This window comes from Thermobia domestica, chromosome 13, assembly GCF_964235325.1.
Source record: "Thermobia domestica chromosome 13, izTheDome1.hap1.1, whole genome shotgun sequence".
NCBI classification, from domain to species: Eukaryota; Metazoa; Arthropoda; class Insecta; order Zygentoma; family Lepismatidae; genus Thermobia; species Thermobia domestica.
In genome coordinates this window covers 84,375,772-84,390,820 of record NC_137466.1, presented here as the reverse complement: position 1 = coordinate 84,390,820, position 15,049 = coordinate 84,375,772, and the positions used below count along the sequence as shown (strand labels likewise).

General features: G+C 33.2%; 1 protein-coding gene across 6 annotated transcripts in view; it reads right to left on the bottom strand.

The window, feature by feature from the left end:
* Positions 1 to 15,049, bottom strand: part of cnc (NFE2 like bZIP transcription factor cap-n-collar) — a 546,339-nt gene that overhangs the window by 22,789 nt on the left and 508,501 nt on the right. For all 6 annotated transcript variants that reach the window (XM_081735988.1, XM_081735986.1, XM_081735985.1 and 3 more), the window contains one exon: positions 2,896 to 3,160. In XM_081735988.1, the coding sequence (XP_081592114.1) occupies positions 2,896 to 3,160 (265 nt within the window). The remainder of the gene's footprint in view (positions 1 to 2,895; positions 3,161 to 15,049) is intronic.

Below are 15,049 nucleotides of genomic sequence, written 5' to 3'. Positions count from 1 at the left end.
AGGAAACAAACTGATGGACTGGTAACGTTGTTTTTCATTTAATATATGGCATATTACCAAAGTTGAGACCAGACGACTGGTGCGATTGAAAAAAAAATCTGATTAAAAACCAATTATTTCCAAAAACTTTCTCTCTTTCCATTTCTCTGTATCTTTATTCATAACATAATTGGTTTACGTCCTACGCATAACTTCAACATAGATGACCAGATTTGTTTATTCTCTCTTAATTTTTTTAAAAAATAATATACGTTTTAGTATAATCCACATACATTTTATCAGGATCTGATTACAGCCTTTGGAGTTAGACTTCGAAACTTCTAAACAGTTGACAATGCTAATACCATGTGTACGTTCGCGTATTATTCGTAACGCATAGACTGACTTTAAATTAAAATTTTACTATTTTAGAGGAAGAATTCTACAATTCTATAAACTATCCTAGGTTCAGTTTAGATATCTAACTAAACTACTGGAGTAACGAAAAAATGATAAAATTAAACAAAGGAAAAATAACTGGCTTCGAAAACGCATTAAGAAAATAAAAACCTTTTTTTAAAAAATAACAATATTGACCGATTTTAACAAAAGCGCTAAAAACAGGAATAATAATAATAATAATGAAGCGCTAGAAAATAATTTATTGCTATTATTCATTAAAAATGTTGAACTCTGCGCCAAACACACCTTAGTTTGGATAGTAATTTTATGAGGCATTAATTTCTTTGGCTTGGTATAGACTTCAAAAATTTTACACTTGGGATATATTTTGTTCATAGCGGATTATTAAAGTACATTTTTCAATGAAAATTTTTCAAAATTGTGACGTCACTGTATCGTCACCAGCAATGGCCACCAAAATGTTCCAAACTGTGAAAAGGTCCGACTACATGTAGCCTGGCAAGAATTATGTTCCTACTGTGTATGGTTGCTGAGTTATAGAGGTTTTAACTTATCCATCTCCATTTAATACCTAGATTAGATAGGTGAAACAGTGACGCCATTCATGACGTCATACTGTGAATTGCTCAAGGATGCCACGGTGGCATCGCTCGGAATCAGAGAAAAAAGGACATTCCATTTCATAATAAAAAATTACAAAATCTTTATGCCACATTTACAGTTTCCTCCCAAATCTGTTTGACTATATGTTACCATTCAAGTTATGAAAAATGCTTTTCATTTTAATACATAGCATTGTAACACTATTTTCTGTTTTAGCAATAGTATTTGGACACGGTTACTAAACAAATCTACTACACGTAACCCTTGGGGTTATCATTAAATTATAAGTACATATTTCATCTAGCTTCACTGCTGACAAACGAACGTTAAATCCCAAACAAAAGAATAAGCCATTTTCTCTTATCCGAAGAATATGTTGTACTGGTTTCAACCAAACTTTTTCACATCTGTCTAGCAAAACAAAATTACTTTATGTGGAAAACTCAATAACACATTCGGCTTTCATACTCCTGGACTTAAAATAATGATATTAGATTCTGGACCTCAGAAGTCGTAGAAGAAAAAAAAAACTTTCATCCTACTTCTAACTTCTGGTCATTTTGCAAAACTCCTCTTGGTTTATTTTTTATTTTTTTAACTGTTCAGCAATGAATCAGGAAAGAAGAAACGTAGCAGAAACATGAGCGATTGGAAAAATATCATTAATTCATCCTCAAATACGCAATATGTGTCAGGGAAATTTGAGTTACATATCAATACCAAGGTATATGACCTCTGCCTATACAATTCGTTTATTGTCGTAAGTGACCCATTACTAAATTCCTAGAATTGAATTATTGTTTGTTCATGAATTAAAAACACTGCTTTTGTCCTTTGGAGATCTAAACACCTTCTGGAATAACAATCGTTTCTTCTACTCACTACATACCACATATATTAGTACAATGAATATTGCAAGCAGTGACATACGCAGAATTTCTTCAAGGGAGAGGTGCTTAAATTTCCAAGTTCATGTTGTTACACGAGTGCACGGAGACTCAGTAGTAGAACGCTTACTTCTGGTTCTTGGGACTCCTCGTTCGATTCCCAGCCAAGTAAGTTTGTGGCAAACATCGTTCCGTGTGTTTTCTCGGGGCACTTCCGTTGACACCCACATTCTCATTCCACCAATTATTTCATCATCATTCACTTGCCTTAATCATCCGTCTCCCTTAGCCTAACGGGCATAATCATGGGACGTTAAACGGATTTCATTTCATTTTGTTTCGTTTAATGATTTTTAAAAACATACAGGTTGGCCCAAAAGTAGGTATACAGAACCGTACTGATCAGCTCATTGCATTTTATATAATTTCTTATTGTTATCCATTAGGTAGACTTAGTTTCTTTATTATTTGTTCTTAATGTGTTTTTACTTATATCTTAAGCTTGGAAGAGCCGAAGCAAATAAACCTATAACCTAGAATGTTATACTTCATCAATGCAGGGGTATATACCTATTTTAGGACACTCTATATATCTTAATATAGTAAATGTTAATTTTTTCATGACATCTTGTTCTGGGAAGGGGTTAAAACCCAGGACCCCAATCCGTTGCGTACGCCACTGATTGCAAGTAAAAAAAATGTTGAACGAATCTGTTATTAATGTCCATCAAGTTTCAAAATTCGCTAGACTTAAGTTCTACTTTTTATAGTCACGGTAGTCTGCCGAATCATATAACAAATTTCAAAATTCGTTAAATTACCATGATTATGAGAAGCAAAACTTAACTGGGTGATTGATCAATCAAGTTAGACGTTTCGTGGTCATAGTGGTCTAATGAATTACCTCATATATCCCAACAAAGTTCCAAACTCACTCAATTACAGTGACTACAAAAAATAAAATCCAGTATCATATAATGAGTATAATTATCTTACTGCTTACCCATGGTGACATTAGGATAAGGACTCGTTGCATTTAAATCACCCATAGGAGGAGCTAAAGTTGCATTATGTAGTAAAACTCCTCTCGTGTTATCTGGTGTGTATGAGGTTGCTGTACTCCCTGTGAAGTTGTGATGATGATGATGATGGTGATGTGCAAACGAATGAGAGATGCCAGAAGCATCTGTAGCAGGCAAACTCAAGAGATTTGCTAAGTCCTGCCATCTCTGCTCCATGCTCATAGTGCGCATGAATGGCATGCGCCCCTGCAAATAAATAAAAAATACATTTTAAAATAATGCTATAATTACTTACTGACTATTATATACATTTACAAAATAAGGTATTAAACATTTATCTAAACCAGTAAAAGTCCCCAATTCTCTCTCTCTCTCTCTCTAAAAAAAAATAATTCAAAACTATAAATCCCACACTTTACATATGTAGTCAATGCTAACTTAATTTATAATCAGAAAATTTCGAATGAAGTATGTTTAAATTACTATGTACAGTCTTGTTAAGAAAAATTAAGATCAAAATTTCCTACGTACAGATGCCACAATATTGACTTTCAAATCAAGATTTTTTTTTTACCAAGACTGTACATAACTATTTATTGTTGTTAGGAGATCCAACAGCATTTGTATTAGAAGAAAACGAGAAATTTAGCTCCGGAAAATTTACGTTCACTACCGAGAGTAGCGACACTATGCGGCGAAACGAATTTTTGCTTTCACCATTCGGACTAGTTTGCTGATTAGTGTATAGACATCGATTTTAGAGTAAAGTCGATATTTAATTATAGCATTGAAGAGAAACATTTTCCGAGACAAGGTATCTTTTCATAATATCTTTCCGAGACGAGATAACCTCTTTCTTGTCTCGTATGCAACACAAATTACTCTGCAAATTTGAAATTAATTGGTTCAGCAGGTAACTGTTTTCTCAGTTTGTGGTTTTATTGATTAGCATTGTTCCTACAATAAGACCCTTTATATTTAAAGTTATAATAGAAATAATAATAAAAATACCAGTATCGAGTATTATTATTATTATTATTATTATTATTATTATTATTATTATTATTATTATTATTATTATTATTATTATTATTATTATTATTATTTTGAGGTTGGGCTGCTGTTTTTACTCTTTCTAGTCTTCAACATCTCACTAGTACTAGCTCATGAACAAAACTAGGGAATTACAATAATACCAAAATGCAACAACTTTAATTTAAGCCACATGCAGCAATATTAACGTATTCATGGGTGTATTTGTGATTGCCTCAACCAAGTGCTATCAAGAAATTCATCTAGTGACTATGTTTTTCATATATTTGTATTTAACAAAGATTCGTCATCTTTAAATAGCACATAAAACTATTTTTTAAAACATATAATTCCCTCAAATGGTTTATTAAAATCTAAACTGAAAAATTACCGAAATAAATATCTCTGTATAGTAAATTTTATGGAGCCCAGTAACTCTTCCACAAGTACACGCGATTTGAAACAAGATTTAGTTTTATACATGAAATTTTCTGTACTCCTGTTCCAAGATCTTTAGATGACACAAATAAATTTATAATTAGTCATTAAAACTCGAAAATTTGATCAGGTTATTTCTCAATAGTTTTTATCGTGTCCATACTATGCTATATAGTTTGCAGGTGAATTAGAATTAGAATTTCAATCGTTTACAGACATACCACGACAGTCAATAATAATAATAATAATAATAATAATAATAATAATAATAATAATAATAATAATAATAATAATAATAATAATAATAATAATAATAATAATAATAATCTACATAACATATACATAGGAAAAATTACTAAATTGGCAAATATATTTCAGGAACAAACATTTAGATATGACCACTGAAAATAAATTTTATTTAATATATATATATATATATATATATATATATATATATATATATATATATATATATATATATATATATATATATATATATATATATATATATATATATATGGAATACAGTTGTTCAATCCTAAATTCACAGGAAAGAGTGGGCTATGTATGAGCAAATATGTTTAAATTATTTCGGTATTCTAATTGATTTAGCCCTCATTAAAACTTTTAAATTCTAATTCATAAAAGAACTGAGTTCAGCAAAGTTACTTCCAAAGCACATATTAGGAATACCAGTCCTTTTCATTTGTAATATTTGCAGACTCCTGTGTTTCTGAGAAGTAATCTTATCGGGCATTAGAGAATATTCAATTAAATAGCTTATGTCACCATTATCGACAAGCTGATTAAAAAAATAGTTTTCAACAAGTTACATTAAATATATATATATATAATAGCAGTAACACATTTAAAATATATTTCAGTGGTATTTAAATATGTTGATAACAATCTATCATTAATCAGACATTTATCCATACTTTTGTAGTGGGAGGTGTTTAAAGTTTACAAATTACGGTACTTGTATAATATAAACTTCTATATATTAAATCATGTCTCCGATGTCTAATCGCAATGTTCTTAAGAAGCATGGAAGTATTGGAGTGGTGGTAGAGATATATAAATAAATCATTGACTAATTACTAATGAATGCTATACATTACATTTTAACATATCAACTAAACCTACCTCGTACCCGGGTACGATAGGTTTTAATATTTACAAATTTTTGTCATTAATTATTGTAATAAAAGATTAATAATCCTACCATTTTCTGCTTGTATGAGGGCGTTTCCTAGGTCTTTTTTTTTTACTTCTGTTATCCACACAAGAATTACTTATATTCACGAATTTTTACATCAGATGGTGAATGTCTGATTTTGTTCAAGGAGTGTTACTGATCAGTGTCCACGTCCCCGATTCACATGTTGAAACAGGCAGAAAACATGCATTGAAAATTTTACGTTTCCGCAGTTTGGGATTTTAACTTTTCAAAATGAAGCTGTTCCTTCCGAATGCACTTTACCCTAGCTTAATACTCTGTTAAATTTCTTCTTCCATGTTTCCATCCATGAATATCTTCTGTGCCAGAAAGATATAGGTATTCACTCATTTTAATTTCACATTTTCAACTTTAATCAATTACATCCTTGTAAAATTGTTCAATATCATCTTAGCCTTTTCCATAATCATTTTCAAAACAACTTCTTTGCTCTTCAAATTAAGTTATTCTATCATATATTACAGATTTGCGTTATTGTTTGCGAAGAGAACGATGTTAACAGCAAAACTAAAATGAGTCAGATGTTCCCCATTTACACCTATTTCTTACCTTTTTAAACTGAGAGATCGAACTCACATTCAAGTACGTTTGTAAAAAGCCAGGAACAAATAGTATCTGTCATTCTATCATATTTATTTCTTTATTCATATGATTTTTGTACAGCCAAATAGTTGGATATTTGCATTGGCTTGTTTATTGATATCAATTATATATAAGGAGCGTTCAATAAGTTATTTACCTCGGGATATGTTTCCATTGCAGTAGTTGAGTATACATGTGCAGCCAAGTACATGTCTTGTCATACAACAGTGGCAATTACAAAGTAGTCAGCACTAAGCGCTTGAATTGAAAGAGCTGCAGAGCCACAATCATGATCTTGAAACCAAACAAGAGTATATCCGACAGTAGATCCACAACGCGTCTGCATACAATTCATGCAAATCACGGGCTGCTACCAGGAAATGTGGCTTACCGATTTACCCTATACCGCAGACCTAGTTCTAATTTATTTTTTGTCTCGACACCTGAATATCTGTGATCATTTACTGAGGATAAAATAGACAAGGAAGCTATAATGAGGGTTTCCCGAGAGCCAAGATTTCTTTTATTCCGAAGAAATATGGTCACTTAAGGCGAAGATATTTCTTTTACATGTTCAGGTAAGATAACTTATTGAATATCTCTCATAATATATTTATATTCATATTATATACATTAGGATTTTCTTCCAAATTCTAGTTATGCCATTAATAAAAATGTTCCAGAATTAGTTGACAGAAATTGTGGTAAATCATGATGGCAGAAGTTTATTCTGAGGAACTTTCCATAGGGCACCTTTGTATTTGGGTTGCAGCTCATTAGTCGATCACTTAAAAGTCAAGCCGATGTGAACATCATCTAATTACCAATACGAATTTTACAGTTTTAATTAACATATGGGGCGATAACTGCGCCACACATAAATGCTAATTACTTGTACAATAAAAACCCACTTATGTAGCAATAATCAACCGGTGACTGACTTGCAGAAGGAATGGAGGACGGGAGAATAGTATAAGATCATTTATCATGACAATTTATTTGTCACCACCACGTGTACTTTGTTTTTGCTTTGTTTTATACAAAGAAAAAATAAATATTTCTTTACTTCCTTGATTCCGAGGCAAAAATCTATTCACAACGCCAAAAGTTCAACGCACTACGTACTATGTTGCACAACAGATGGGAAGTGGGCTAATCAAATGCACAAAATAAACGATTATTGCTTCAAATGACATTGACGAATTAAGAAGTAAGTACCAAGAGGTTATTCGAGAAGACGCCTCAGGGGACCTAAAAAAGGGAAAGAGAAAGAAAACTTCCATGAGTGTATATAAAGGCAACCCATTAGAGTCAGCTGTGGCGAAAGGAATCTAACGTCTTCCTAATAAGCACTTTTACGCATACCCAGAATTAAACGGTGGTTGCTATACATGTACAGTACCTTTAATACTGTACTACTACTACTAATAATATTAACAAACGCCGCGATGGCTCGGTAGTAGGTGGAGGTAGCTCTGATGTGTGGAGTCCCTAATTCTATCCTAGCTCTCCCTAAGTGGGGTTTGTGGTTTAAAAAAAAAAAAAAACACCGTGTGCACGAGTTTTCTCGGAATTCACAATTTTTCCTCCAACTTTCTTCATTCCATAATTTCGTTCATTACCATTATCATCGCCTTCCTTAGTCTCGGTGCAAATTCATGAGGCGTTAAACTCAATAATAAGAATATGCTATTTTCTTCAACAAACATTGACGAAATTGAGTTGCCAATAAGTCTCACTATTACCACCTGTAAGCTACGACAGATGAATTTTAAACGAAAAGAATGATGATAAAAGGAATTGGAGAAATGGTGGAAAGAAAGAGAACAAAAATGTGGAATGATGATGGGAAGGAATAATATTACCTTATTGATATTAGAAACTACGAGTTATAATCATCATCTAACATACAATGGTTTCAAATTGGGATCCTTCGTACCAGAAATGAATACTCCGTTGCTAAGCTACGTATCACTTTAAAAAAATTCAGATCGCCTATACAATCAAAAATCCTTAAAAGGATATATACACAGGGCTGCTTTTCCGCTTAGGCACGCTAGGTACGTGCCTAAGGTGCAAAATATTTGGGGGCGCAAAAAATTGGAGGGATAAAAAACAGGGAAAAAAATAAAATACGCTGGTGCAGAAAACGTCATTTTCGTTCCAGTTGAGCTACCTGGTTACAAACAAACTAGATCTCGGCGGCTAAAGTAAATATGATACGTATCAATTTACTTTTGTTAACTGAAAGTAGAGATTTATATTACTTGATAAATAAGAGTACTTAAGGACAGTTGTCTAAGGATAACTGGGGGGGGGGAGGTGAAAACAAACTATTAACTGTACTAATATTAGGAAAGATACGTGTGTTCTGCTATTAGCAGACAAAACCCTGCACTGTAAAAATGATTTCTTATGCACGTTTTGATTATAATAATTTACTAGCAACCTATAAATGCAACCTCCGTCCATTTAGATAATGGAAAGACTCTCCAAAGAGCAAAAGCAAAGAAAGGGAAAAGAGTAGGAGAGTTATGTGAAAATCTCTCCCGAACCAAAACTGGCAAAGTAATAACTGAATGAGGGGGTGCTCTGGAAATAGTGGGGAGCGTAACAATTTGAAGTGCCTAGGGCGCCGGGGAGGTTAAAAAGGCCCTGTACATACATCTAGTATGAATTAAGATCTTCGATTTAACATTGCCACAAACAGTTTTCAAACTATATATATCAGCAGAGATTTATAAATACATGGTACAAAAATATTATAGGTTCGTTCTATTGTTAAGTCAAAGTAATGCTAAGATCAGCTTAAGTTTGTGTTATAGATTAAAAAAATCATTAATCTTCTTAAGCTGAGTAAAGGAGAAGGTGGTTCTCAATTCAATCTGTAATATAGGCCTATATATGTTGTATCTTCACGCATAGCTTCAACATACGTGTATATATATATATATATATATATATATATATATATATATATATATATATATAGATAGATAGATAGATAGATATAGATATATAGTTTTCAGTGTATATATATCGGGTTTATGATCTTTTAAATGGTACAATAATATGTAAAGACAGATGCACTGATGCAGCTATACCGATGGATAGCTACATGTTCGACTTCTAATTTATTATCTGAATAACCGAAAACTTCACAAGGAAATCGACCATTAATATAATAAATCGTAACTTTAATATGCCTTATAAAGCTTCGATCAGTACAGCTGCATTAATGATTTTTGGCTTACGTTGAACGTTGAACTATTGTGCTATTATTTTCTTTAAAAAATGGTAAAAGGAAAGTAGATTAAGTGTTTATGGCCGATGTTTAATTCAAGCTCAACTCCTACGTCAAGACTCGAAAGTTCTAAGTCTTTTCCTACCAAGTCATAAAATATAATGAAACAGTACTAGAAAAAAAATACGTCATTTGTAAATATTGGTTCTGTTACCCCTAAGTTTTGTTGCTCTATTGTGATTTCCCCTAACATATATAGCTATACACTAGTTACTTCATTAGGAGATCTACACTAATAATCCAAGATTAGTACTTTTTGTGTAACAAGTCCAGGAAATTGAACCCGGGTCTTCTACATCAAACACGAAAACACTTACAATTTAGTGTCGACAAAGAACTAAGGAACGTTTAATTTTTGAAATTATACTAGCAGGGTAATTATTTTGTTTGTATCAAAGCTTAATTAACGTCCCTTTTAAAGGGGCTAAATGAGACGTGGACCTAGAGTTAAACATAGAATCTGTAACACAAGAGCTCCCATTCTGAAATGCAATCCGGGTCTCTCGTATCAAAGGCTACTATAGCTAACATGTAACTACGAGGAAACTCGTTATAATATTTTATATACATTATATAAATATTGTTCGCTTAACTCCCACGTTTATGCACCGAGACTAAGGAAAACTGGTGAAGAGATAACGAAATACTGAATGAAGAAAACGGGTGGAAACGGGAGAACCCCGAGAAAAAAACAGGAACACGATTTGTAAATTATTCATTGCAGCTTTGGAAAATTAAAGATTGCTAATAAAACTCTACTGACCAAAGCAGTATATATAATCTTAAAATATATATACTGTTTTGGTCAGTAGAGTTTAATTAGGAACACAATGTTTATTCACCACAAAGCTCACTTGGCAGGAGCTGGGATCGAACCGATATCTCCACGTACCAGAGGTGATCGCTCTACCGCGACCTCTATAGTGATTATCATTAGCAAGGAAATATTTAGAGTTATAATTAAAACTTAATATTGAGTTTCACTCAAATATATTTTTGAAATGAAGCAATTATTCATTCCCTTCTGCACATTTCGTTACACAAATTCTGACTCCAGTGACAATTCAATCTGTGTTACGTCAACAAAACATGCACTGATAAGTTTCGTATCAAACACATAAACCTGTCAATAGAGCCTTCACTACTGTAAATATGTCAATTTACGTCTATTATCTTGCTTATATATTTTATTGCTATGCATTAATAGTTACTGCAGCGAATTTTTATGTTATACTACTTGAAATGTCCGTTCTTTGCATTTGGAAAATAAATTATGGGAAATATTTGAACTCTCTACTCTCCTTTGGACAGGCATATCAATCAAATTTCAATGATAAAAAACAACTTTTTGGGATAAGTTTTGTATCACGCTAACCCCTTAGAATGCGTTCCTTAATCAAAATGACATAATCAAGCTGATAAAAACTCAGCTTGAATCTGACATTTTCTTCTGATGCAATCACAAACAATACACAATATTGATTTCAATGTGGCGAAACTAATGAAAGAAATCGACCCTCCTCCATAAAAGCAAAATTTTCTTAACTCCACGCCAGTGTCCGATAATTGTTCTATTCGACTAAACTTGGGTTTGTCATCGGGACTGTTGCCAACTAGCTTAGCGACCTTTCCCCCCCCCCCAAAAAACCCTACTGTTTCGACAGTAATCTCGGTCATTTTGGACATTTTATTTTTCACTCCTTCTCATCCCCTCATGACAATGAGGGTTGAACTTGGACTTAACAGTATTGGAAATGTCACTATTCATCTCAGCGGTTCCGAATTCTATGAAATCTACACTAATATTGGTCGCTTTCAATTATTTTTACATCTCACTATGTTTTTGATTATGTGTGCACCAAGTTTGGTTGAAATTACTCCAGGCGTTCCAGAGTTATGTTGGAACATACATACATAACACACTTTCCATCCATTATTGTCATCAATACATATATGTAGAGAATAGGAATGAAGGTGAAGTTCTAAACATTTTTAGATTTTGCAAAAATCAGGAAAAAAGTTTTTAGCAAATCAAATAAAGTCTAACTTTACTCAAATTATTAATTAATTAACTAACCAATTTTATTACGTAAATTCATATTACTCTATTTGTGGAAGAATAAAAAGAACTTTCTAGTTTTACTGCGAAAATATTACTTTCCTCTTTTTCTTTTTTAAAAATATTATATTTTATTTCATGATAGTTTTGACGTAGCTTTTACGGCCGGATGCTATTACTGACGTCATCCATCTTCATTTTACCGGACTTGAGATCGTCACCATGCTGCCCTACATTACTTCCGGGGACAAGAGTAGTGGAAAAGAAAGTCCAATCGATTACGTTTTGTGCCGAAGACAATATTTCAAGCAAATTAAGAACTGAAAGATAATAAATAGCGAAAGCGTGGCCCCGTAGCATAAGACAGAGAGCGTAGACTGGAAGTTTGCGAGTAGATATAAAAGGTGTCCATAAAATGGATAGACAAAAATTAGATGGTAGAGCCTCAAAGAGGAAAAATTAAGATCATTTAAAGAAAGTGTTATGGGTAGAGTGAACCTGCAAGAAGAGAATGTGCAAAACGGTGGAGTGTAATCAGTAGTATGATACTGATGGCCGCAGAGAAGATTTTTTGAGGTAAAACTTCAGGAAAGAGTCCACCTGTAAGAGAAGAGACGTGGTGATATAACGAGGATGTGCAAGAAGCTATTTACGCGAATAAAAAACAAATAAAAAATGGGATCCTTCTGGGACAGAAGAGGATAAGTGTAGCTTCAAGGTGACTAATAAGGCAGCAAAGAGGGCAGTGGGCAGAATGTAAGTGAAAGTCTGGCATGAAATGTACGACAAACTTAAAACACCAGGACAAGTGAAGAAGCTACAAAGGTTAGTTAAAACTAGAGACAACAAAGAATATTACGCATATTAGGCAAATAAAAGACTACCATGGGTTGGCGCTTAAGCCAGAATCAACGAGATATGGGCCAGTTATTTCGAAAATCTTTTAAATGAAGAAAATCTGGGAAAGTCCTCAGTGATGGAACTCCAAATCTTAGAGTAACACCAAGAATAAGCCGGGGAGAAGAAGAAAAAGCGTTCTGGAAAATGAAAACAAGAACAGTGATAGATGCATATGCCTTATCAGTAGAAGTATGGAAGAGTTTGTGTCCAGAAGGTACATGTATCGTATGGAATCCGATGCAGAAAATTTATGAACAGGGAAAAATTTCCCCCCAATAGAAGGACAGTGTTATTGCACCCATTTTTAAGGAGAAGGGAGATGTACAGGACTGTGGAAACTACAGAGGAATCACCCTAATGCCAGATATGATGAAGATTTTGGAGAAAATCGTAGAAGGGCGATGACGGGAGGAAACATGAAGAGAAGAACCATTCATATTTGTCCCAGGAAAGAGTACAACGGACATTTTTATACCAAGACGAACTATAGAAAACCATCAATCAGGAAAAACAAACAAACAAACCAAAAAAAAGAGAAAGAGATTGCATTGATTTGGAAAATACCTGGGACTAAAGGTAAAAATAAAGGGATGATTTTCTAATCAATACTTATGTTAGCAATGATTTACGGGGCAGGAACATGGTCAATAAAGAAAGCACATGGAAAAATATTGAATGCTACCGAAATGAGAATGTTACGCTAGATGTGTGAGATAACAAGAAGAGAAAAAAGTGAGGAATAGGAGAGTAAGGGGAACAATCAAGATTGTAGAGGTACTAAGAGAATCCAAGAAAGAAGACTGCAATGGTATGGTCATCTAATGAGAACAAACGACTATGTCGTCAGAAGAGTGATGGCAATGGAATTCGATGGGAAGGGTGGTAGAAGAAGACGAAGAAGAAAATGGATGAATACGATTAAAAATGACTTCAGAAAGAAAAGGTCTAACAGGGGAAGAAGTCCGGGACAGGACTTTTATGGAGAAGACACATGAGAAATGTTGACTTCAAGAATTGATGGGAAAAGACAGAGTAAAAGAAGATTATCTTTTCTTTATTTAATGTATATTAGATAAAGAAAATAAAATATTCTTTCCCGCTATCTTTTCCACCACTTATTTGGACGCGGTGGCTCACTGGTAGAGTGCTCTTTCACAGACCGCTCGCAAGTAGTAACGAACAGCGCATTCCGTGATTCTTCTCTTTCCTCCCATTCTTTTAAATCATCAATTGTTTCATCCAATCATTTGCAAGTATCACAAAGCTCCTTTACCTGCAGGAAATAACCATGGAGTGTTAAACTGAAATGCTCATTATTATATAAACTAAAAGAGCTTGCTTTAAACCCAATAATAATAATAATAACAAAGGAATAGAACAAACTATCGCGAAGTAAACAAGTTGGGGGAAAACCCACTAACTTTGCTCTACTCATCATGACATAGCATTTATTTTTTATTGTAAACTCATTCATGATAAAGTTCTCTCTCTCTCTCTCTCTCTTTGTTCATAAAATAAAATAAAATCACGTACGAATGAAAATATATACACGTTAAACTTACACATACTTGTCAATCATCCATTATCATTTGAACAGGAAGTATACAATCCGGAAGTCAAGGGACGGATAAAATAATATAATACTTCCCGTTTTAAAATGAAATACTGAGAATAGGATGAGCTAAGGAATTGGTTAGGACATTATTTAAGAAGAAACTGTGTATAGTGAAAAGATGTGATAGATTGTAAAATGGAAGGTAAAACAGTAAGGGAAAAGATGACAATTGATGAACAATGTTACATATAAGACCATCGTAATAATGATGAATATGATATGTTAATATCTCCTGGGAACAAAAACTTACTGATCGATATTCAGGGCCAAATAATTAACGTATTTTTACATTATGTAAACACGAGTACTCCCCTTTTTAAAAAAAACTGGAAGAAAAATTAAACATGAATTTAGAAAACCACCGTGAACACATACATCATTACAAGTTTTCAATGCAAAAAAAAAAATAATGTTTTTATGTTGATCTTATGCTGCGAAGTGATAGCCAAAAATCTAAGTATGAATGTGCTGAAACTATAATAAATAAATAAATAAACCCTAATGAATAGTTTCGAGACGCGAAGCATGAATTATCTGTTAAAACTAAAAATAAAATTTGCTAGATACCATAATGTATTTAAACAGATATACAATGTTTAAAGTTGTAACAAAGCTGCAAGGCATTGTTTAAACACACTACGAGGTTTCTACGATACATTCAAACGCCAGAGCACTGTTAGCATTACAACTGCTTCTAATGCTTCGCTTGTATGGGAACTGCGAGAATAAAATAACGTAAAGGAAGCACTACCTGTATTTGCTCCCGAAGGAACAAACCAGCGGCATACTTCTGAGCTCTTCAGGAACACCAACTACAGCCATCGCGCTAATATACTGTATATCTTCCTTTAGTTAATCACCACCATTCAAACATGTTTTAACCAGATATTTAGCTAGTTATATGTCGCACACACTTCTTGAAATTGAAACAAGCACTGCACAACCATAATAACGATATCTCACTG